The sequence below is a fragment of the Caenorhabditis elegans genome, chromosome IV (genome assembly GCF_000002985.6).
Source record: "Caenorhabditis elegans chromosome IV".
NCBI classification, from domain to species: domain Eukaryota; kingdom Metazoa; phylum Nematoda; class Chromadorea; order Rhabditida; family Rhabditidae; genus Caenorhabditis; species Caenorhabditis elegans.
In genome coordinates this window covers 17,214,676-17,232,462 of record NC_003282.8, presented here as the reverse complement: position 1 = coordinate 17,232,462, position 17,787 = coordinate 17,214,676, and the positions used below count along the sequence as shown (strand labels likewise).

At 33.0% G+C, this 17,787-nt stretch overlaps 3 protein-coding genes, 1 long non-coding RNA gene and 44 other non-coding genes across 48 annotated transcripts; 27 read left to right on the top strand and 21 right to left on the bottom strand.

Annotated features, from left to right (window-relative positions):
• Positions 1 to 132: 132 nt before the first annotated feature.
• Positions 133 to 153, top strand: 21ur-13218. Its single transcript, NR_068478.1, has one exon.
• Positions 154 to 225: 72 nt separating this feature from the next.
• 21ur-6964 lies at positions 226 to 246 on the top strand. Its single transcript, NR_068477.1, has one exon.
• A 984-nt stretch (positions 247 to 1,230) lies between these two features.
• On the top strand, positions 1,231 to 1,251 carry 21ur-6507. Its single transcript, NR_068476.1, has one exon.
• On the top strand, positions 1,235 to 1,255 carry 21ur-15348. Its single transcript, NR_068475.1, has one exon.
• Positions 1,256 to 1,404: 149 nt separating this feature from the next.
• npr-32 (G-protein coupled receptors family 1 profile domain-containing protein) lies at positions 1,405 to 6,494 on the top strand. The gene is made up of 12 exons (NM_070655.5): positions 1,405 to 1,546; positions 2,020 to 2,126; positions 2,673 to 2,738; positions 2,828 to 2,966; positions 3,648 to 3,805; positions 3,989 to 4,107; positions 4,459 to 4,548; positions 4,960 to 5,109; positions 5,471 to 5,607; positions 6,102 to 6,185; positions 6,240 to 6,321; positions 6,399 to 6,494. The coding sequence occupies exons 1-12, from the start codon at positions 1,407 to 1,409 to the stop codon at positions 6,447 to 6,449; spliced, it is 1,323 nt and encodes a 440-aa protein (NP_503056.4). The 5' UTR covers positions 1,405 to 1,406; the 3' UTR covers positions 6,450 to 6,494.
• On the top strand, positions 2,257 to 2,277 carry 21ur-6351. The gene has a single exon (NR_068474.1).
• On the top strand, positions 2,468 to 2,488 carry 21ur-7795. Its single transcript, NR_068473.1, has one exon.
• On the top strand, positions 2,682 to 2,702 carry 21ur-7145. The gene has a single exon (NR_068472.1).
• Positions 2,683 to 2,703, top strand: 21ur-13130. The gene has a single exon (NR_068471.1).
• 21ur-6513 lies at positions 3,072 to 3,092 on the bottom strand. The gene has a single exon (NR_068470.1).
• Positions 3,468 to 3,488, top strand: 21ur-7415. The gene has a single exon (NR_068469.1).
• 21ur-3587 lies at positions 3,834 to 3,854 on the bottom strand. The gene has a single exon (NR_068468.1).
• 21ur-11943 lies at positions 4,127 to 4,147 on the bottom strand. Its single transcript, NR_068467.1, has one exon.
• 21ur-4888 lies at positions 4,130 to 4,150 on the bottom strand. The gene has a single exon (NR_068466.1).
• Positions 4,359 to 4,379, bottom strand: 21ur-6400. The gene has a single exon (NR_068465.1).
• 21ur-6262 lies at positions 4,554 to 4,574 on the bottom strand. Its single transcript, NR_068464.1, has one exon.
• 21ur-14913 lies at positions 4,812 to 4,832 on the bottom strand. The gene has a single exon (NR_068463.1).
• 21ur-7432 lies at positions 4,816 to 4,836 on the bottom strand. The gene has a single exon (NR_068462.1).
• On the bottom strand, positions 5,608 to 5,628 carry 21ur-9205. The gene has a single exon (NR_068461.1).
• 21ur-14473 lies at positions 6,003 to 6,023 on the top strand. The gene has a single exon (NR_068460.1).
• Positions 6,004 to 6,024, top strand: 21ur-5398. The gene has a single exon (NR_068459.1).
• Positions 6,006 to 6,026, top strand: 21ur-9260. Its single transcript, NR_068458.1, has one exon.
• On the top strand, positions 6,007 to 6,027 carry 21ur-2647. The gene has a single exon (NR_068457.1).
• On the bottom strand, positions 6,098 to 6,153 carry Y116A8B.97. The gene has a single exon (NR_068456.1). It is a non-coding gene; the product is annotated as an Unclassified non-coding RNA Y116A8B.97 (non-coding RNA).
• A 68-nt stretch (positions 6,495 to 6,562) lies between the features above and the next one.
• On the bottom strand, positions 6,563 to 6,583 carry 21ur-2795. Its single transcript, NR_068455.1, has one exon.
• A 116-nt stretch (positions 6,584 to 6,699) lies between these two features.
• 21ur-11563 lies at positions 6,700 to 6,720 on the top strand. Its single transcript, NR_068454.1, has one exon.
• Positions 6,721 to 6,893: 173 nt separating this feature from the next.
• 21ur-9307 lies at positions 6,894 to 6,914 on the top strand. Its single transcript, NR_068453.1, has one exon.
• Positions 6,915 to 7,432: 518 nt separating this feature from the next.
• On the bottom strand, positions 7,433 to 8,689 carry Y116A8B.4 (Ovule protein). Its single transcript, NM_070654.4, has 3 exons — positions 8,616 to 8,689; positions 8,326 to 8,443; positions 7,433 to 7,567 (listed from the first exon to the last, which is right to left on the bottom strand). The coding sequence occupies exons 1-3, from the start codon at positions 8,682 to 8,684 to the stop codon at positions 7,476 to 7,478; spliced, it is 279 nt and encodes a 92-aa protein (NP_503055.2). The 5' UTR covers positions 8,685 to 8,689; the 3' UTR covers positions 7,433 to 7,475.
• Positions 7,651 to 7,671, top strand: 21ur-2665. Its single transcript, NR_068452.1, has one exon.
• Positions 8,206 to 8,226, bottom strand: 21ur-5136. Its single transcript, NR_068451.1, has one exon.
• On the top strand, positions 8,216 to 8,236 carry 21ur-9877. Its single transcript, NR_068450.1, has one exon.
• Positions 8,334 to 8,354, top strand: 21ur-11254. Its single transcript, NR_068449.1, has one exon.
• A 109-nt stretch (positions 8,690 to 8,798) lies between the features above and the next one.
• Positions 8,799 to 8,819, bottom strand: 21ur-276. The gene has a single exon (NR_068448.1).
• Positions 8,820 to 8,985: 166 nt separating this feature from the next.
• 21ur-2763 lies at positions 8,986 to 9,006 on the bottom strand. The gene has a single exon (NR_068447.1).
• A 2,178-nt stretch (positions 9,007 to 11,184) lies between these two features.
• Positions 11,185 to 11,205, top strand: 21ur-8103. The gene has a single exon (NR_068446.1).
• A 248-nt stretch (positions 11,206 to 11,453) lies between these two features.
• On the top strand, positions 11,454 to 11,474 carry 21ur-2335. The gene has a single exon (NR_068445.1).
• Positions 11,475 to 11,646: 172 nt separating this feature from the next.
• Positions 11,647 to 12,460, bottom strand: Y116A8B.98. Its single transcript, NR_101997.1, has 4 exons — positions 12,403 to 12,460; positions 12,252 to 12,347; positions 12,075 to 12,201; positions 11,647 to 12,021 (listed from the first exon to the last, which is right to left on the bottom strand). It is a non-coding gene; the product is annotated as an Unclassified non-coding RNA Y116A8B.98 (non-coding RNA).
• linc-86 lies at positions 11,854 to 12,168 on the bottom strand. Its single transcript, NR_101998.1, has 2 exons — positions 12,075 to 12,168; positions 11,854 to 12,021 (listed from the first exon to the last, which is right to left on the bottom strand). It is a non-coding gene; the product is annotated as a long non-coding RNA linc-86 (long non-coding RNA).
• On the top strand, positions 12,231 to 12,251 carry 21ur-13142. The gene has a single exon (NR_068444.1).
• Positions 12,234 to 12,254, top strand: 21ur-7728. Its single transcript, NR_068443.1, has one exon.
• Positions 12,461 to 14,280: 1,820 nt separating the features above from the next.
• On the bottom strand, positions 14,281 to 14,301 carry 21ur-593. The gene has a single exon (NR_068442.1).
• A 471-nt stretch (positions 14,302 to 14,772) lies between these two features.
• Positions 14,773 to 14,793, top strand: 21ur-57. Its single transcript, NR_068441.1, has one exon.
• Positions 14,794 to 15,063: 270 nt separating this feature from the next.
• Positions 15,064 to 16,115, bottom strand: Y116A8B.1 (PG_binding_1 domain-containing protein). Its single transcript, NM_070652.7, has 3 exons — positions 16,046 to 16,115; positions 15,513 to 15,670; positions 15,064 to 15,459 (listed from the first exon to the last, which is right to left on the bottom strand). The coding sequence occupies exons 2-3, from the start codon at positions 15,668 to 15,670 to the stop codon at positions 15,255 to 15,257; spliced, it is 363 nt and encodes a 120-aa protein (NP_503053.2). The 5' UTR covers positions 16,046 to 16,115; the 3' UTR covers positions 15,064 to 15,254.
• Positions 16,116 to 16,473: 358 nt separating this feature from the next.
• On the top strand, positions 16,474 to 16,494 carry 21ur-632. Its single transcript, NR_068440.1, has one exon.
• A 267-nt stretch (positions 16,495 to 16,761) lies between these two features.
• 21ur-12532 lies at positions 16,762 to 16,782 on the bottom strand. Its single transcript, NR_068439.1, has one exon.
• On the bottom strand, positions 16,765 to 16,785 carry 21ur-14810. The gene has a single exon (NR_068438.1).
• A 620-nt stretch (positions 16,786 to 17,405) lies between these two features.
• 21ur-12913 lies at positions 17,406 to 17,426 on the top strand. Its single transcript, NR_068437.1, has one exon.
• An 84-nt stretch (positions 17,427 to 17,510) lies between these two features.
• Positions 17,511 to 17,531, top strand: 21ur-10332. Its single transcript, NR_068436.1, has one exon.
• Positions 17,532 to 17,787: the final 256 nt, after the last annotated feature.

Sequence of the window (17,787 nt, the reverse complement as noted above, 5' to 3'; positions counted from 1 at the left end):
AACAATTCCCTTTTCATTTTTATATGCTTTTTTTGGTCTGGTGGATCTCGGTTATACACCTTTTTAGTACTATGTTGGTTTTTTTAGTTTTTCAAAATATTGTTATGAGATTTGACTCTGCTAAAAATTGAATGCCAATTAAAGTTCCAAAAATGAACTTTCTTGATTTTAAAACTTACGTTTTCCGGGGGTTTTCTTTAATTTTGAGCAATTTTCAAGGACTAATTTTTAGTTGGTGGTGAAAAAATTACAAGTGAACAACATTTTTCAAAAGTAAGTACTTAGCACTCTTTTAGGTACTTTAATAGGTTATTTTTCATGTACTAGATTTGGTAATAAATTGTCAGACTAAAATTTCAGAATTAAAAAAAATCGACGGTTTTTTAACTTGATAGATTTTGTGACCAGAATCAGAAATAGTATGATTTGTTTGTACGCACTTTTCTATAAAAATGGAATAATTTCAGGCTTTTCTACAAAATAATAGTTAAAGAATTTTTTGTTTTGGTTTTTTCTTATTTGTATTTTTATGCTCTCAATTTTTTTTTCAATTTTTGTAGCTCCTTTCCCTACCCTGAGGGCTCTTTTTTCATTCATTTTTTATCGAAAAAAAAAACGAAATGTTCTATCATCTCTTCACCCTTCATCTTTGTTCTCTTTTGAGAGCAGCCCTAAGATTTTCTTTGGCAAAAATGATCTTAATATTTTGGAAACTTTTTTTAAAATCCAAACTTCTTTTTTCTTGACATTTTTTCAAAACTTTGCCATCTTAACACAATTTTAATGCTTCACTTTCGCAAGATTTCATTTACAAAAAAAAACAAATTAAACCGGTAGTGCCTGCAAGATTTCTTGGCGGCCTACGTCTTTTAGACATTTCCAAAATAAGTTGAAACATGATTTTCTTGTTGATTTTGGTGATTTTCCACACTTTTTTCTCGAATTAAATAGGCGTATTTGTAAATTTTCAGATTAAAATTCTGTGTCACTTCCAGAACTCAATGCCTATTCTTCCTATTTCCCCTACCCATCTTTGGCAAAAATGAATGTTTTTGTCTGAAAATTGCTGAAATTCAATTACGTCATTCCGTCATTATTCTCTTTTTTGTTCTGATAAATGCTTTTCAAATTGAAAAATTTTTTAGAGGATTTTCTTTAATTTTTAATTTTTTTCCAAAAAATAACTGTTTCAAAATTATTTTTTAAAAAATGTTGAAAGGTTTTCATTAATTATTAGAAAACCGGCTCTCAAAGTCTGAAAAAGATCACTCAACATTATAAGAAGGCGTGTAGGCGAGCGTGTCTACCTTGTGCTCTTTTTTTTTTAACTTTTCGGTTCATTTCACGCCTATCTAATGATTTTTAAACTCAAGTTTTACATTAATATTTTATTTTCTCATTTCCAGATGAATATTTCCACAATTATCTCGACTACAACAACTCCACCAGCGGTTTCAAACGAAGATGACACGTCAAGAACCACGTTGAAATTGGTTTTGGCAATTTCCTATTTGGTTCTTTTTATAATTGGAACAGTCGGAAATGGGTAAGTTGTTAACTAAAAATAATTAATTGAAAATTTGCGAAATTTTCTTATTCACATTATGAATCGCATTAAATTTCAAACTCATAATATTTATTTCATGCTAGAATTTTTTCTATTTGTAGTAGAGAATTTTTAAATCAAGTTTTTTGTCTGCAATTTCACTAGAAATTATGCAAAAATAATAAACGACAAGTTCGAAACTACACAACACAACTAGCCATCGTTAAAATTTAAAATTGTTTTGAAACAGAAAATTTTTCGTATGAATTTTTTTTCCAAATTTTTTGAAGACAAGTTTTCAGAAATTTTATTGATAAAACAGTTTTTGGTCGACTTCAAATTTGGTAAATATTGTCTCTTTTAGACTAACAAAATTAATTTTGAACATTTGAATTTGAGAAAAGTCTACTTTGATTCTTGGTAAAATTTAGCATTGAAAACTAAACGAAACTCCTTATATCCCAAATTTACAGTACCGTAATTCTCATGATCATCAACATTTTGACATCTATGAAGCGGAACGTGCAGGCTGGAAAACGGATGATGAGCAGTACGAATCATGTGTTTATTTATGTTCTTGGTGAGTTTTTTGTTGAGATTTTAATGAAAATTAAATAAATATTTGCAAAAAAAAACAAATTTGAAAAAAATTGAAAAAAATTCTGTTTCAATATGATAGTTTCCCAAAAAATTTTTTTGGAGTTTTCCGCTTTGGACTTTTGAATGAAATTATCTCGATTTTTTAAAGAACTACTTGTTGAGAATAAACGCCGGGCCACGCCAATGGTAGCTAATAAGTTTTTGATCAAGACTCTTATGTGCAGATTCTTCGCATTTAACGGTTAAGTTGTCTATTGATAAACAAAAAAATTGTTACAGTTTCAAATATTTTTTAAACCTGTTGTATCTATTCAAAATTGTTTCAGTTAAGCATTGCCAATTATATTTGAAATCCAATATGTTTAAACTAAAATTTATACGCGAGTGGTCAATCCAGACTCCGCCCACTTAATGGCAAATATTTCGTTTTTGATTTATGTCTTTTTGAAAGCGGAACTATTTTCAGTCATCAGTTTGAAGTTTTTTCTTCTGTTTCAGAAACTAAACAATTCAAAAAAACTTACAGGACTCTCGATTGTTGATCTCCTGGTAATTCTGCATCTTCCGTTTCTGGTCGTAGATCTTTTGAAAGGTGAGTCCTATCCCAAATCTTTTGAATTTCAAAATTGAATTTTCGCCGATTTTAACAAATCGAAAACCAAAAAAAAAAGTTTATTTCAGGACAATGGCTATTTGGAGTGGCAATGTGCAAAGTGTACTGGTTTGGGGAAAGTGTCAACAAATTGTTGAGCTCTTTTTTGATGACAGTGCTCAGTTGGGACCGGTATATGGCAGTTTGCAGTCCGGTTAAATCTATGAAGTTAGTTTTGTGGGCGATTTGTTGGGTTTTCCAAGTAGTAAAAATATGACTGACTGGATTCCTACAAGGCTACCTAGACCTGCTAGCTTTGTGAGCTTGGGTAGATTTGTGAAACCCCGATAACGAATATATTACTTTGTGAGAATTCAAGTATGTAAATTCTCTGAAACAGTATTTTTTCAAAATTGAAAATAGCGAAACAAATACAAATTCTATTCGAGTTCTATTCAAGTTCTATTCGAAAATAGAACTTTAAAATTTGGCAGAAATTTTGAATTCGAAATTTTTGGCAATAAATGCTCGTGGGAAATTTAATCTGTGATATTTAACATTTCGGCACGACATTCAAATTTTGAGTTTTCAAAATGTTTTTTCTATAAATTCGAATTAGCGAACCATTTTAAATAAATATTGGAAAGCCTACAGTTTAAAAAAAGATACACGCAAGATTTTTAGCTGTTTCAGAAAGTTATTAAAATGTCCAATATTTTTTCAAACGAATTAGAATGAACTTCAAAAAATCTTATATTTTCGTTTGAAACCAACAAAACAATTATTAAAGTAAATTTTTCTTTTGAAACGGCAAACTTTTTTGGCTGTTTTCAAAATTTTTGAAAATTGCGAAGACTCAGAAGAAAGTCTGCAAAGGCTTAATACAAATTACATATTAATTTTTTTCAGAATGCGTAGCAATGCAACCGCATTGAAAGTCCTCCTGGCTTGTACCATATTTGCCACAGTACTCCTTTTACCAGTACTCTACGAGGCCGCCGTATTTAAAATCGATAAAATGAGAATGGTTCCGTTGTTGGAAGGTACGGAAGAACTGGCAGCGTCGGGTAGGTGGTTTTTATTGGAATTTTTCAAAAACATCATAAAGTCACGGGACTGAAACAACAAGTTGTTGATTTTTAAATAGAGACTCTGAAACAATTTTCAATAGAAATATTTACGATTGGATAATCTAGTGACATTGCGGAATATCGGAGCATCGTTTGAAATTCAGTTTTATCATTATTCAGACCTTGCTGGCACAACAATGTCAAAATGCATGTTCGATGCGGATGCCACGTTTACTCTCTACACATTTGTCATCGGATTTGCCGCCCCCGCATTTTTAATTATAATATTCTACGTACAGGTGATAATTTTTATAAATGTTCTGAAGTTAAGTCCATAAACCAATGTTAGAAATTAAACAGATAAAATTAAATTGACCTGTTGAAACAGTAAACTTTATTATTAAAAAAGAGAAGAAGAACTGTTCATCACAAATGTTCTATCTACATAACTTATTTTTGAAACAGTCAATTTTTTTTATTTGATAGGGAAAACATTAGTTTTTAGTGTTTCAAACAATTTTAGCGATAAGGTCAAAGTTTAAAAAAATTGCTTTAAAAATTTTTGATCTGATCGCAGATTCTTTTGTGATCAAAATTTATTGACATCCTGAACCATGCGAAATTTTTTTTCTAAAATATCGACCTTTCAGGTAATTTATGCTCTTCAAAAATCATCTCGAAATATCCGAGGTGCGCGAGGAATCAGCAAACCGGATGGAAGCTCGAATAGGGTCAAGAAGGTAAGGAAGTTCAAACTGTACGCCCATTGAAATTCAAAATTGTGTACTGTTATAAATTAAAACTCTAAAACAGTGTTGCTTTTATTAAACAAAAATTCATAGCAACAGTTTCCTAAATATCCAATTTTGGATTTTTGCCAGATTGGGGTCAGATAATCAACACTCACTAGTGAGATATCAGAACATCGTTCGTTGAAAAATTTCGAGTCATATTTAGTGAGACATCAATTTTAAACAAAATAATATTAAAGTTTCAAGTCAATTTTCAAAACATATAGTGTTCAACGAGTAATGAAGTACACAGTTGAGTTTTTCAACAAATATTTGAAACAGTAATTTTTCAAATTAAATTTTTGGCATTTTCATGAAAAATTCGAGCACTTCCTTCTCACTCAAAATTCAAATTTCTAGGTCACAAAACGAATAGTGGCTGTGATTCTTTTCTACTTCCTGTGTTGGACACCTCAATGGACACTGAATATCATGTCACAATTCAATTTGATCGCCGTTTCATGGATGACTCCAGCACTTTCGGCAATGTTTTTTGTGGCGCATTTGTTGGTAAGGCAAAAATTATTGGGAATTAAAATATGAAAATATTTCGAATGAAAATTCTAGAAACAAGTTGAATCAAAATAGTACATTCAAAAAGTTGAAATGTTTTAACAAGAAAAAACACAAAAAAAAACAATGTGATACTTTTTATTTCTAGTTTTTTTTTTGCTTTTTGATTGCCTTGTTTCCTGAATTTCTACTTTAAGTTATGCTTTTGCTCCTGTTGTGGACACCTGTTCCACCTGCTACATTAAAATAAAAATAAAAGTTTCTGTAAATGGAAACATTTTGAAGGTTTCTTATATGTGGGCCATTTTAGGCCATACAAATAAATAAAATACTGCAAAAAATCAGAAAAACATTCCAGGTATGTTTCAACTCGGCAGCTAATCCAGTTCTCTATGCATACATCAATCGGGAACTTCGTTCCCAACACGTCATGGCAATGCACAGAAAACGACACTCGTTAGGTCATGAGCAACAGCAACGATTAAATCAGGCGAGGTACATATGATTCATCATGAGCTAATTTAAAAAAATTTGTAAAACTATATGAAGTCTACCTGAAACAGAAAAAAAATTGTATTGAAACATTTAAAAAAATTAGATCCTGTTTGTCGGAAGTTTCACCTAACTTAAAATAATTGACTTTTTTTGTGGAAATTTGGTTTTCTCGACCTAGTATTTGAAAAGCTCTCAATTTTTTTTTCATTTTTACAAGTTTCACTCCTGTTTAAAGTTTGTTGTGATTTAGCTCAAGAAACAAATTTTTTGAATCTAATTTTTTTTACCGTTTCTGAGTATTTTCAAGTATTATTTTTCCAACGTTAATAATTTTTTTTGAATAATGATATTTCTGTTTCACAGAAAACACAAATTCCGTTAAATTTTTGCAAGCTTTATTGAGAGAACGCAATTGATACAATTGATTTTATTAGAGTGTGAATAAATAATACTACACCGAGTTCTATTTATGATGACACATTTCTATATCTCAGACTTTCCATGCAATCCCGTCCTTCTGACGCTTCAGCTACAGTTTTCTCGAAACTCGGCGACAGTGACGCCGGTATTTTCAACAGGTGAGTTACCCACTTGTGCTATGAATACAATTTTTGAATTTTGAAATATTCCAGGCTCTCAAATTTCCAACAAAACATAATTGCAAGCATTTTACACCGCAAACGAATAATACTGGTGGCGGATAAAAATATTCACGTGAGTTTTAGAATAAAAAAGTTCAGATTTTTTTTCTGAAGACTATGGAAAAATCCAGAACAACTCTCAATATTCAGATTGAAAACACGTCATCATCGACAGACGAGGATAAGGACGATTACTTGTAGACATTCTACTGGAAACTATATTTTTGATAATAAACTTTTCTCAAATTTCTACTGTTTAAAGACAATTTTAAAATAATGTATTTCAGACATCCATTAGAAATCTGCTAAAAATTTTGTTTAATTCAACAATTTGATTGTAGGTTGTGAGCTCTTGAACATTTACCAACTTCTAAAAACAGTCAATTTTAAATATGAAAAATAAGACTGTTTCAAAAATATTTCAAAACAAAATTGAAGATACCGGGAGCAGTGGAGAGTTTTCAATTAATTTAAAATTAGATAACAACTCAATTCAATCATTATATTACTTGTACTTAATTTTTTTCTGAATTTCTGTAGCTGTCGGTTTGAATGTCTAATTATTTTCGTAACTAGATAAAATAAAAAAAATAATAATACTGTTTCAAAAGATGTTAGTTGCTAGACTGGAATATGTAAAAATATTCTGTTCAAAGAATAACAACTAATGGAAACGAATTTCCCTTTTTTTAAATTAATTTTTTTACTTTCCAAATCTGATTGTGAGAAAAAACATTAAAATTTTATTTGTTTCTATCCAAAAAAATTCACGTGTATTTGCAGTGTCAAAAATATATGCGTTTTCAGTTTTCCTAGCTTACTTTTTGAAATTTCATTATAGTTAAATCGATTTTGAAACAGAAAAAAAAACAATTTTTGACAGAATTTCATATCGTTAGAATAAACAGTATATTCACACAAAACTAGATGTTCTCCAAACAACCTACGCCTGCCTCGCCAACTTTCTAAAAATAAGCAATAGGCAGGTAGGCTTGAGACAGGTAAGTTCGTTTGTAGACAAAGATAACAAATATTGATTTTTACAAAACTGTGTAAATGTTCAATTTTTGAGAACAATTTATATTAATCTCTGTTGAGTTTTTCCGTTTTAAAAAAAATAACATATCTGAAACAATCAAAATAAAAATTTTCCACTATGAAATTTTCGCGCGGAAATAAAGCGAAAACTGAAATAATTTATTTTTTAATATTTCTAACAAAGACTTATCAAAAAGTTGAAGAAACTGGTGTAATTGATGTTGTGTTGCGGGTTACTGTAGTCGTGCGAACAATGACCATCTCTCCGGGCGATGGTGGTTCTGAATTCGATATTTTTAACACTTGGAAATTTTTTTACGGTTTCATTGTATTTTTAAGAACAGTTATAGTGGTTAATACGCAATCAATCGTGTTCTCCATGAATTTTTTTAAATTCCAATACAAAGTTGTAATAGAGCTCATCATTTATTTTTTTATTTATTTATTCACTATTTCTTGGCTTGAAAATTAAGAGCAAAATGAGGAATAAAAATGAGATGAGGTAGAAATGTGAATGATAAGGTGACCAGATTGGAACATGTCCGAGGTCAGATGATACAAATGATTTCCAAGAAAAATTGATGAGAAAAAAAAATAATAATAAATAAATATGACATCATGTACAAATAAGTGAGGAAATGAGATCATACATAAGATTCAAGGGGGAGGCAAGAAATGCGCTACCAAATCATTACGTTGCCCGAATAAAAACTTGCACTCCTACATAGGTTTATTATATAAATGTAATGCCACAAATTTTGTTGTATTATTGCAATTAATTTAGAATACTGCCTTTCAAAATTGCAAAAAAAAATTCAACTCATAATTGTGCAATATTATATCGGAAATAATGGTTCCGAGAGTGTTAAACTATATTTGTTCACTGTTTCAGAAAACGTTCAGATTTCACTTTAATTTTGCTAATGCAATCTTATTTCGATCAAAAAATATTCAGAAAAATTTTAAAGAAAATTCTATGAAACTGAAAATGTTATTAACTGTTTTTAAAAGTTTTTAGAATTTTTTGAAAATAACTCACGAATTTGATAATAATTTGGTCGTTGACTTTCATTGGAAGACCCCGGAGAGTTGAAGGTAGAATTTGAATATTCTGGATGTCCGCTTTCTACCAAGCAAGTTGGAGTTGGAGAGGTAACCTGGAAACTGATTATTTTAAAATTATTGTCTTGCTAAAAAATTCATATTTTGCAAATTTCTGAGATTATCAAAGAAAATTTATCCACAAAAATGACAAGGGCAACATTACACTTCTTTTGTTGGGTTTTGGACCCAAAAACAACTAAGCCATCCCAGTAATAAGTAACTTACAATATATCTTGGACTCAAGTAATTATTTCCATACATTCCAAAATATGGAGCCTCTTTTTCAGATTGCATCGTTCCTGAAAAAATTCGAAGACCTTTTTAAAAAATTAAATGACGATCTTGATATCATGAAAAAGCGTGCGTCTTTAAATTAAAAAAAAACAATATAATTCAAACAAAAATTCAAAGGAAGTTATGTACGTTGAAACAATTGGCAACATTTTAATTTGATATTTAAATTTGTTTTGAAACAGTACAATTTTTTTTAATCAAATTTTTTGAAACAATTAAAAAAAACACCTTTTTTTGCACTATTTTAAATTGCCAAGCATAGTCAAATAAAAACGAGTCTGGAAAAGAAAATTTGATATTTCCAGAAGAAATTACGATTTCAGCAATTCCCAAATTTTCAGTTTGGTTTTTAATCATTTTTGAAACTGTAATTTTTGTAATTTGACTTTTTAAAAAATTTTGAATTAGAAAAACCGTTATTAAGACGTGAGAAAGTAATGGAAAGATTAAATTTCCAACTCAAAAAAGGTTTTAAAAATGAAAAGGTGAGTGGTTTGAGTGATACTGAAAAATAGAGAAGGAGGTGAAAAAGAGACTGTGTAAACAGAAAAAGGGGTGAAAAAGAGAACGACGGGAGTAAAAGACAAACATAAAACTGAATAAAAAATATGGAAAAGTAAACATAAAAATACATCAAATGAATACATTCGATCAATTCGGTAGGCGTATGCGCACATTCCGCGCACTTTCCGAGCGGTTTAATACATTTGTTTTTAATACGATCGGAAAGTGCGCGGAATCTGCTCAGAATGTGCGCGGAATGTGCGCATAATGCAGGGCAGCTAGAAAATGAGGAACACCAAAACGCAATGTGCGCGGAATGTGCGCATGATGCAGAGTGGTTGTGTTTCACTGCCTTTCGCTTGCAGTGTATTTTGATTGCCAGTGTCCTTGCTGCGAATTGAACCTGTGATGTTTTCCCTGAAAGTCTGAAGTCTTACCTGTTGAGCCGGCCATAACGCGTGCGATGTTAATAGCAGATAACGCACCATAAATAGAAGCACATGTGAAATTCAATGGAGAAACCACATAGAACTAACGTTGAAGCATTTTTGCCACATTAATTCACTAATAAAGGATTTGTCATTAGCTTTTGAATTTTTTTTTCAATGACATATTTATGGAAGAATGTGAATTCAACTTTTCATAATGAAAAAAGTTGTCAAAAACTTGAGTTTAACTTAAATAATAGAAGAGAAAAGTGGTCTCGCTCTAATTTTAGAATCTTCCGTTTTTCAATGAAAAATCACCTCACCGTTTTTAAGCGTTTGCATTTTTTGCTGTAGTGAAAAAATTAATGCAATTATTTTACTAGTGAGTAGGGCTGTACAACCGGACGTCCGGTCGTCCGAACCGGACGCACATGCGTCCGGTTGGGGGTAGCTATCCACGACGGCCGACAATTTCCGAGTTTCGCCACTCACTATAAAATTGCTGATTAAGAATAGTGAGTGGTGAAACTCGGAAATTGTCGGCCGCCGTGGAAACCTACCCCAAAACAGGACGCAGTGCGTCCGGTGGTGTCAAAATCGGACGACCGGACGCCGATTTGTACAGCCCTACTAGTGAGTAATCATTTCAGAACATGTTTTATATTTTTTGATAATTTTAGATATCTCTGATTAAGTGGGCAATTTATTCTAGATTTCTTCCCAGGACCTTTTAGTGAATTTAGTTTTACAACAGCTACATAACAATTGATTATTCATTCAGGTCAAAAAGATACATATACTATGGTAAGTTAGACTTACGAAAATTGTTAGATAAGCTGATTGTATTTAGTTTTTCTTTATTTGAAGTTATTTTGAATGAAACTGTTTAGGAAGAGGAGCCACATTTTCAATTTTTTAAACAAAAATTTGACAGTTACCATAGTTTTTTATCTTAAAATGTGGGACATTATTAAATTGTGGGACATTATGTAGTTGTAAATCAATCACGATAGACGACGTTACAACCTGTTGCTCAAATATGATATTTGGGAAAACATATTGGAACTCTACAGTGACATTGTTGGCATTTTACGACTATTTCTGTCTTTTCTCTTGACTATTATTTCCAGATATCAGAAGTACTAGTAAATATGGACAGACATAAAAATTAAACAACGTTAAAATATTCATAGAAAGCAGAAATTGAGCAATAGTTGTAGATTATCTAAGTCAATGTGCGCTGAATGTGCTCGGAAAGTGCGCGGAATGTGCGCAGAATGCATGATTTCTGAATGAAAAAACACACAAAAACCAATGTGCGCAGAATCGGCGCGGAAAGTGCGCGGAATGTGCTCAAAAGGCTAGCGGTGGGTAAAATGACCACACCAAGGGCAATGTGCGCTGAATGTGCGAGGAAAGTGCGCGGAATGTGCGCATACGCCTACCGAGAATGTTTTCAAAAATTATCTCAAACCTGAAAAATAAAAAATAAAAATATTTGAAAAAAAAGAAAAAAAATCACTGTCTCACTTGTTTATTATCAATTTGATTTTTTATTAAAGGATTATTAAAGGATTAATAATAAAATGCTTGAATAAAAATTTAATAAACAAATTGATTTCTTACAAATGGATTTTTTATTGCTATCTCGTCCCGGTTCCGTAGAATTTTCATTTGAAGTACTTAAAATTTTCACATTTACACTTTTACAGTTGCTTCACGTTTTTCTAGTCTGGAAAAAGAGTTTCACAAATTTCTTCTAGAAAAGTTTTAACACGAAAAAATCAAAAACTGCTTCACATTATTTTAATGTAATCCTAGTTTTTGAATTGACTACTGGACTGAAAAAAGGCCCAGAATCTATTTGAAAAATCCTACAGGGTGGCGCTCAATTACCCGTACAGAAATATTGCTGTGTATCTTGAACCTCAGAAGTCAGAAACTTATTAAAACTATTATACCCACAGGGTTCTTATGAGTTCTTTATATATTTTACTAACATGGTGTAGCGGTTATGTTACTTATGAGTTTATTATTGGAAGTTAAAGAATATAAAGAATAATGAGGATTAATATGTAAAAGATAGAATAAAGATAGAATAGAATGAGAGCTCATACCATCACCACTCAGGAACCATCATCACCACCACACTACCTTGCTCTTCTCTTCTTTCTTCTTCTTGGTGTCATGGGCGTGTCCAGAGGGCGTAACCAGATGACATGTTACTAGGGTTTCTAGGTGCAACAAAACATTTATTTATATCCAATACAACATAAATTGATTGAACATACACCAAATCCTAGGTCTGACCTTGTGCTTTGTGATAAGTTACCGCATAGGCGGGTTTCAGTGGAAGATATTCTGATTTAATTTATATCGTGAACAAATGATCCAATAAGAACAACCTGAAAGAAAAGATAAATTTTACAAACTATCTTATTCGAAAAAAAAAACTAACCACTTCTCCTCAATTTCTGGTCGGATTTTCATGTCCACATATTTTGGCCGCAAAGGAAGAATTGCTCCAAAGTTGGGAGTTTATCAAAATCTTCGTTTTTATTGAATCCTATTGTTTCAAGTTGTAGCTAAAAAAAACTATTTTACATTATATGAATGTTAAAGCAGAAATATTTACCATTGGACCAAATTCTTCTGAAAAATTTTAGAATAACTTCGAGATGAAAAATTCTAATCATCTACACAAATCGGAACAACATGGCACTCCAATTGTCTGGAACATGTTTTATATTAATTAAGATATCAAAATTTTTGAATTCCAAACTCACTTGTTTAATATGATTGAAATACAAAGAAAAGCAGAAGAAGAAAGAAAGGGCAACCACCAGTCGCCCTGCAAAAGTGATAGAATAACTGGATGGCAGTCGAGAGGCCTATCAGTTGACCCAGCACCGTCCCCGAAGGAGGTTGCGCCTATTTCTAGACATTGCACATTTACACACTATAAAGGTGTGATGTACCAAGTTTTGTGTCTCTGTTGTTGTTTGGTTTGGAGACCTATTGAGCAGGTGGAGAAGCGAATCGTAAAAGACAGTTCCGTGTTACGACCTAATTTTTAAATATTTTGAAAATCTTCTCGTACAAATTGTTGATGTTTGTATTAGCCACGTCTGGCTGTAAAGATGCGTCAAATGTATGAAATATTGTATGGAAAAAAATAATTTGGCATTATATCAGGTTGTCCCATAAGTTTTTGTACTATTTTTTTTTTGAAAAAAATTTATTTCTCTCAAGCGACAAGTAGTACTATTCACACAAGTATTCACCATTAGTGTCCACCACTTGTTGCCATTTACTAGGTAACATCATGATGCCACGGGAGAAGAAATCCGGCGAACGCGATGAGAAGAAAGTGGAGAGTTCAGTTTTGAGATGCTCTTCGTCGTCGAATTGCTTGTCGCGCATGTAGTCACTGAGAGACAAGAACAAATGGTAGTCGGTTGGTGCAAGATCTGGAGAATATGGTGGATGCGGTAAAACAGTCCAACCAAGATCTTGCAGCTTTTGGAAAGTCTTCTTGGCGACATGAGGCCTAGCATTATCGTGAAGAAAATATAGTTTTTCATATTTTCCGTTGGTCTTTTCTGCAACTCGGTCCAATTGGGCACAATAGTAATCAGCAGTGATAGTTTTATTAGTTGGCAACAATTCCCAGTGCACGGGTCCTTGAACACCCCACCAGACACAGATCATAATCTTTTTTGGGTGAAGATCAGGCTTTGGCGTCGGTATTCCTTTCTCACCGATCGGAAGCCATTGACGTTTTCTGGAATGGTTAACATAGAGCACCCACTTCTCATCTCCAGTAACCAGATTGTTCAGCCAATCGAACTTTCGACGAAAAGTTAGAAGTTGAGTACAAACGTTGACCCGAGTGAGCTTCTGTGATGCCGAAAGTTCATGAGGCACCCAAGTTCCAAGTTTTGAAGTAAAACCAAGGCGACCCAAGTGACGTGCAATTGTGCTATGACAACACTCAAGCTTCTCTTCCATTTCACGAAGACTAAGACGAGGCTCTTCCTCCACCAGCTTCACCAGGTCTTCTTCATTTAACTCTACCGGTCGCCCAGAACGTTCTATTTCTTCGAGACTGAAGTCGCCGTTCTTGAACTTTTGAAACCAACTCTTTGCTGTATTATAAGAGAGTGCTCCCTCACCCATCGCACCGCATATGTTTCGTTCCGCTTCCATTGCTGAATGACCAAGACGAAATTCATAAAGAAGAAGCAATCTAACGTCTCGACGTTCAAGTTTGATGATTGTCATCGTGGCAAAGTAGAAATGGATGAAATGAATCTTTTCTGAAAGGGGACGACCCGACCTTGACACGACCTACGATGAAAAAATTTTAAAACTTTCTAGAAGTTTTGGAAAAATATTTGAAAAAAAGTACAAAAACTTATGGGACAACCTGATATTTATAGTGAAAAGTGAAAATGTATTTTTGAAAAGTGGGCGTATGTTAAAAAAAATATTTATAAAGCCCCCTCCCACACTATCAATTTGGTGAATACAGATGTCATTTTTGTTTTTCTCTGTAGTAGAAACTCAAGGGTTTCAAAGAAAAGCAGAGAAAGTTGAATGCATGTAGAACTTGATAGTAACCATCTAAAAAATACCTTCCTAGAACAAATTCTCGTTTTCAGGCATATGTGCACTTTCTGGGACTGACACTTAGCAAAATTTCATAGATTATAACTTAACACTTAAAAGGTAAAAAAAATTTAACTAAAAGGTTAAAATTTTATTCAGAAAAAGTGCTTTTTTAAATTATAGAAATCTTCAAAATATTGCCGCTATTTTTTCACTTTTTGGATAAATTCTATTTGCCTGACGCTAAAGTTCTATACACTGAAATTTAAGATAAAATATTTCCGATCAGTTATATCTTGGGTTATTAATTGTTTTAAAAGTGCTAGTATGAAACTAGTAAATAATATTTTTGCGAATATTTGAATAATAATCATTCTAAAAAAGCGGGAAAGTTTGTTTCTTGCCCATGTAAGAGTTTTCAACAGTCCTTATCGTTTAACATTTGGTATGAACATGTTTTCCTCTATTAATGCTAATGTTAGTTTTGAAAATTTTTCACTGTTTCATTAGCGACGTATTTTGCGACATTTTATATTGCAAACTAATATGTAGTCCGAGATCAATGAATTTGTTCCAATAAAATGTTCTTATTCAGTGTATTGTATTTATGATCTATTGTATGTGTTCATTTTTCTTTTTTCTTCAACTTTTTCCACGTCTCCTCGCGAGCGTAAATAAATTAAATTAAATTAAATTAACAACTATTGAAAAAAAAACCAGATTTCATGGAAATTTGTAATTTGTTTCAATCAAAAAAAGAAAGTTGTTAAATTATTTTTTTCACTCTCTTCGTTGACTCTCCATCGGTTCTTATTTTCTATAAGAATGCGAGTTTAAAAGTTACTATTAGCAATAAGAAAAAAGTTCGAAAATTTTTTTTTATTTCACGAGGCTCCTACAAAGTACAATTGGTAGTAGGAAATCCACAGTTTTCGCAGCACTCGTTTCATTCCAGAACGTGATTTTTTCGTTTGAAATTTCTTGAAACATCTCCAGATCATGTCTGTCCCAAAAAAAGTTATCGCTATCACTCCGAAAGGCGCCTCCAAGATCGTATTCTCGAATGCCGCAGGTAGGTGAGGGTCTCCACAGGGAACAAAGCGCGTGGTGCCCCCCACCCTTCCAGATACACCAAGCTCCACCGCTCGTGGCGGAGCTCGGTTGTGTACGACCGGGCGTACACGGTCCTCACGGGGGCCATCTGCCCATTGTGGCGCACAGGCGTGCGGCCGCTGTAAAAAATGATTCGACTGGTTAAACAAAAAAAGAGATGAAAATAACTTACTCTCCGGGGTAGAAGCGTAGTATTCCCCGCACTGTGTCGTGGGCGATGGTCCCGAGCTCCACGAGGCCCAGCCTCCTCAAGGCCTGGTTGAGCTCGTCGGCTCTCTCCCACTCCCAACCTGGGACGACTTGGTCGAGAAAGAGGGGTGCTGGGATCATCTGAAAAAAATACAAAAGAGCGTTTGGGAGTAATACGCAAAAAAACGTTCTTTTTGAAAAAATAAAAAATCAAAAAGTTGGTGGAAAAAATGTGTGTGTGTGAGATGTGATGGAGAATGATTCCACCTTTCTCAGTGGGAGGAGGAGAAGAATCTAGCTCCCTGGATTGGGAGGAAGAATTTAGCTCCATACACTACTGGGGAGAAATATGGCTCCCTGACTTGGGGGGAGAAATCTAGCCTTATACACTACTGGTGTGCTTGGTTTAGGTATTTTTCGGGTACATCAACTGCATAAGTAGCAAGTTGAGTAACAGTTTGTGGAAAATATGCTCGTTTTAAATTACCAGAATATTTTGTAGAAAATATTACTCACCTGTGGAAATCAAACATAACTTGAATGAAAGAAAATGAGAATCAGAAGAAATAAGAGAGGGCAACCACCAGTCGCCCTGCAAAATAAATAGAATGACTGCAAGGCAGTCGAGAGGCATATAAGTTGACCCCGTCACTTCCCCGGAGGAGGTTACGCCTATTTTCAGATAAGATACATCGTCACACTGTAACAGCTAGAAGACAGCTGTTTCTAGTTTATGAGCCTTTGTTCACTTATTCCATTTTTTGGATGGTTTATGAATGTATTGAATCATGAGCCTCTAAATTTGAAATTTGAACCTGAGTTTTTTAAGGGCACGGTCCGCATTCAGTATGTATCACATTTGAAAAAAAAAGTTTCTAAAAATTCCGACAATTTTCACTGTTTCACTTGTCAATCATCTTGCGAGGTTTCGACTGACAGATCACTAGAACATGCAGCTATGATGACACAGTTTAAACCAGGGGTGCGCGGCACTTGCCGTTCAGTAGAAATTTCGGCAATTTCGGTATTGCAGAAATTGCCGTTTGCCAAAAATCAGAATTGCCGGAAATATAAATGTAATACTTTTTGTAGATTTAAGAGCCTAAGCATAAATTTTTCTGAACAATTGCCTCTTTTTAAGCTTAAAATGATTTAATCCTACAAGGATTGCGCATTTGGAACTTTTTCTGAACAGCCTAATTTTTTAATTTACAGAAAATGTCATGTTCAATGTTTATTTTTTAAATGTGTTAGCAGTTTAGATATGTTCATCTCACTAAATAGTGGCCGAGCGAAACAGTGAAAAATTTGTCGAAATTTTTATTTACTGACTCCGATATGCCCAAATTATAACATATGAATTTATATTTTTAGTTTATTTAAATTCCTATGTGGCCGCAAATGAAAAATAATTGTTCCAAAAATTGATCAAAAAATTCAAAATTGAAAATAACCAATTTGTATAATACTTTGCGATCGCGCGGTAGTGCTATAAAATTCCTAATTTCTAAACTTCAATTTAACCATAAAATAAATGCTCAAAGGTCCGTCCAATGTCTCATTTTCTCTGCTGTCTCTCCAACTTTTTCCTCTCTAATCCACCCCACCGACGGCGAAATAGAGTGTTACGATGAAGAGACGCAGACACAGAGCTGGTGAGCCAGCTGTCCATTGGGGGCCACACAGAGTTTCCTTTACGTTTTCCCCTTTTGTGCGTGTGTGTGATTTTTTTTTCGAACAAAATCTTTTTTCTTGAGTTCTTTTTTTTTAAATTGTGTACAAAGGCCTTTTCTTTTGCGGAACTCTTTTTTCAAAGGAATTTTTTTTTACATTTTCAATATTATTTCTTTACTGTCTCAGATAAAATAAGTAGTATTTGAATAAATCTAAATCCCTGTCACATTAGACGAAAAAAATCGTTGAAAAATTATTTTCTGTTGCAAACAGTTCTGTTGAAACGTGAAAAATCTTGCCGAAACAATGTATCGCAGGTCCCAAATTTGAGAAGAATTACCTTTTAGCACAGTCTCCTCCAGTGGAAATCGGTCCGTTGGCGCACTTCTCGTGCATCGCGTGGAAAATTGAGAAATTACCAAAACTTTCAATTTACTGTTTTTCTTTATATTTTTCATAACATAAGCTTTGGTGGAAGATTACTTTTCAAATAAACATCAATTTCTACTAGAAAAATGATGATAAATATACAAAATATGAGAAAAACTCAATTTTTAGTTGTTTTTACTTTTTATATCAGCGCT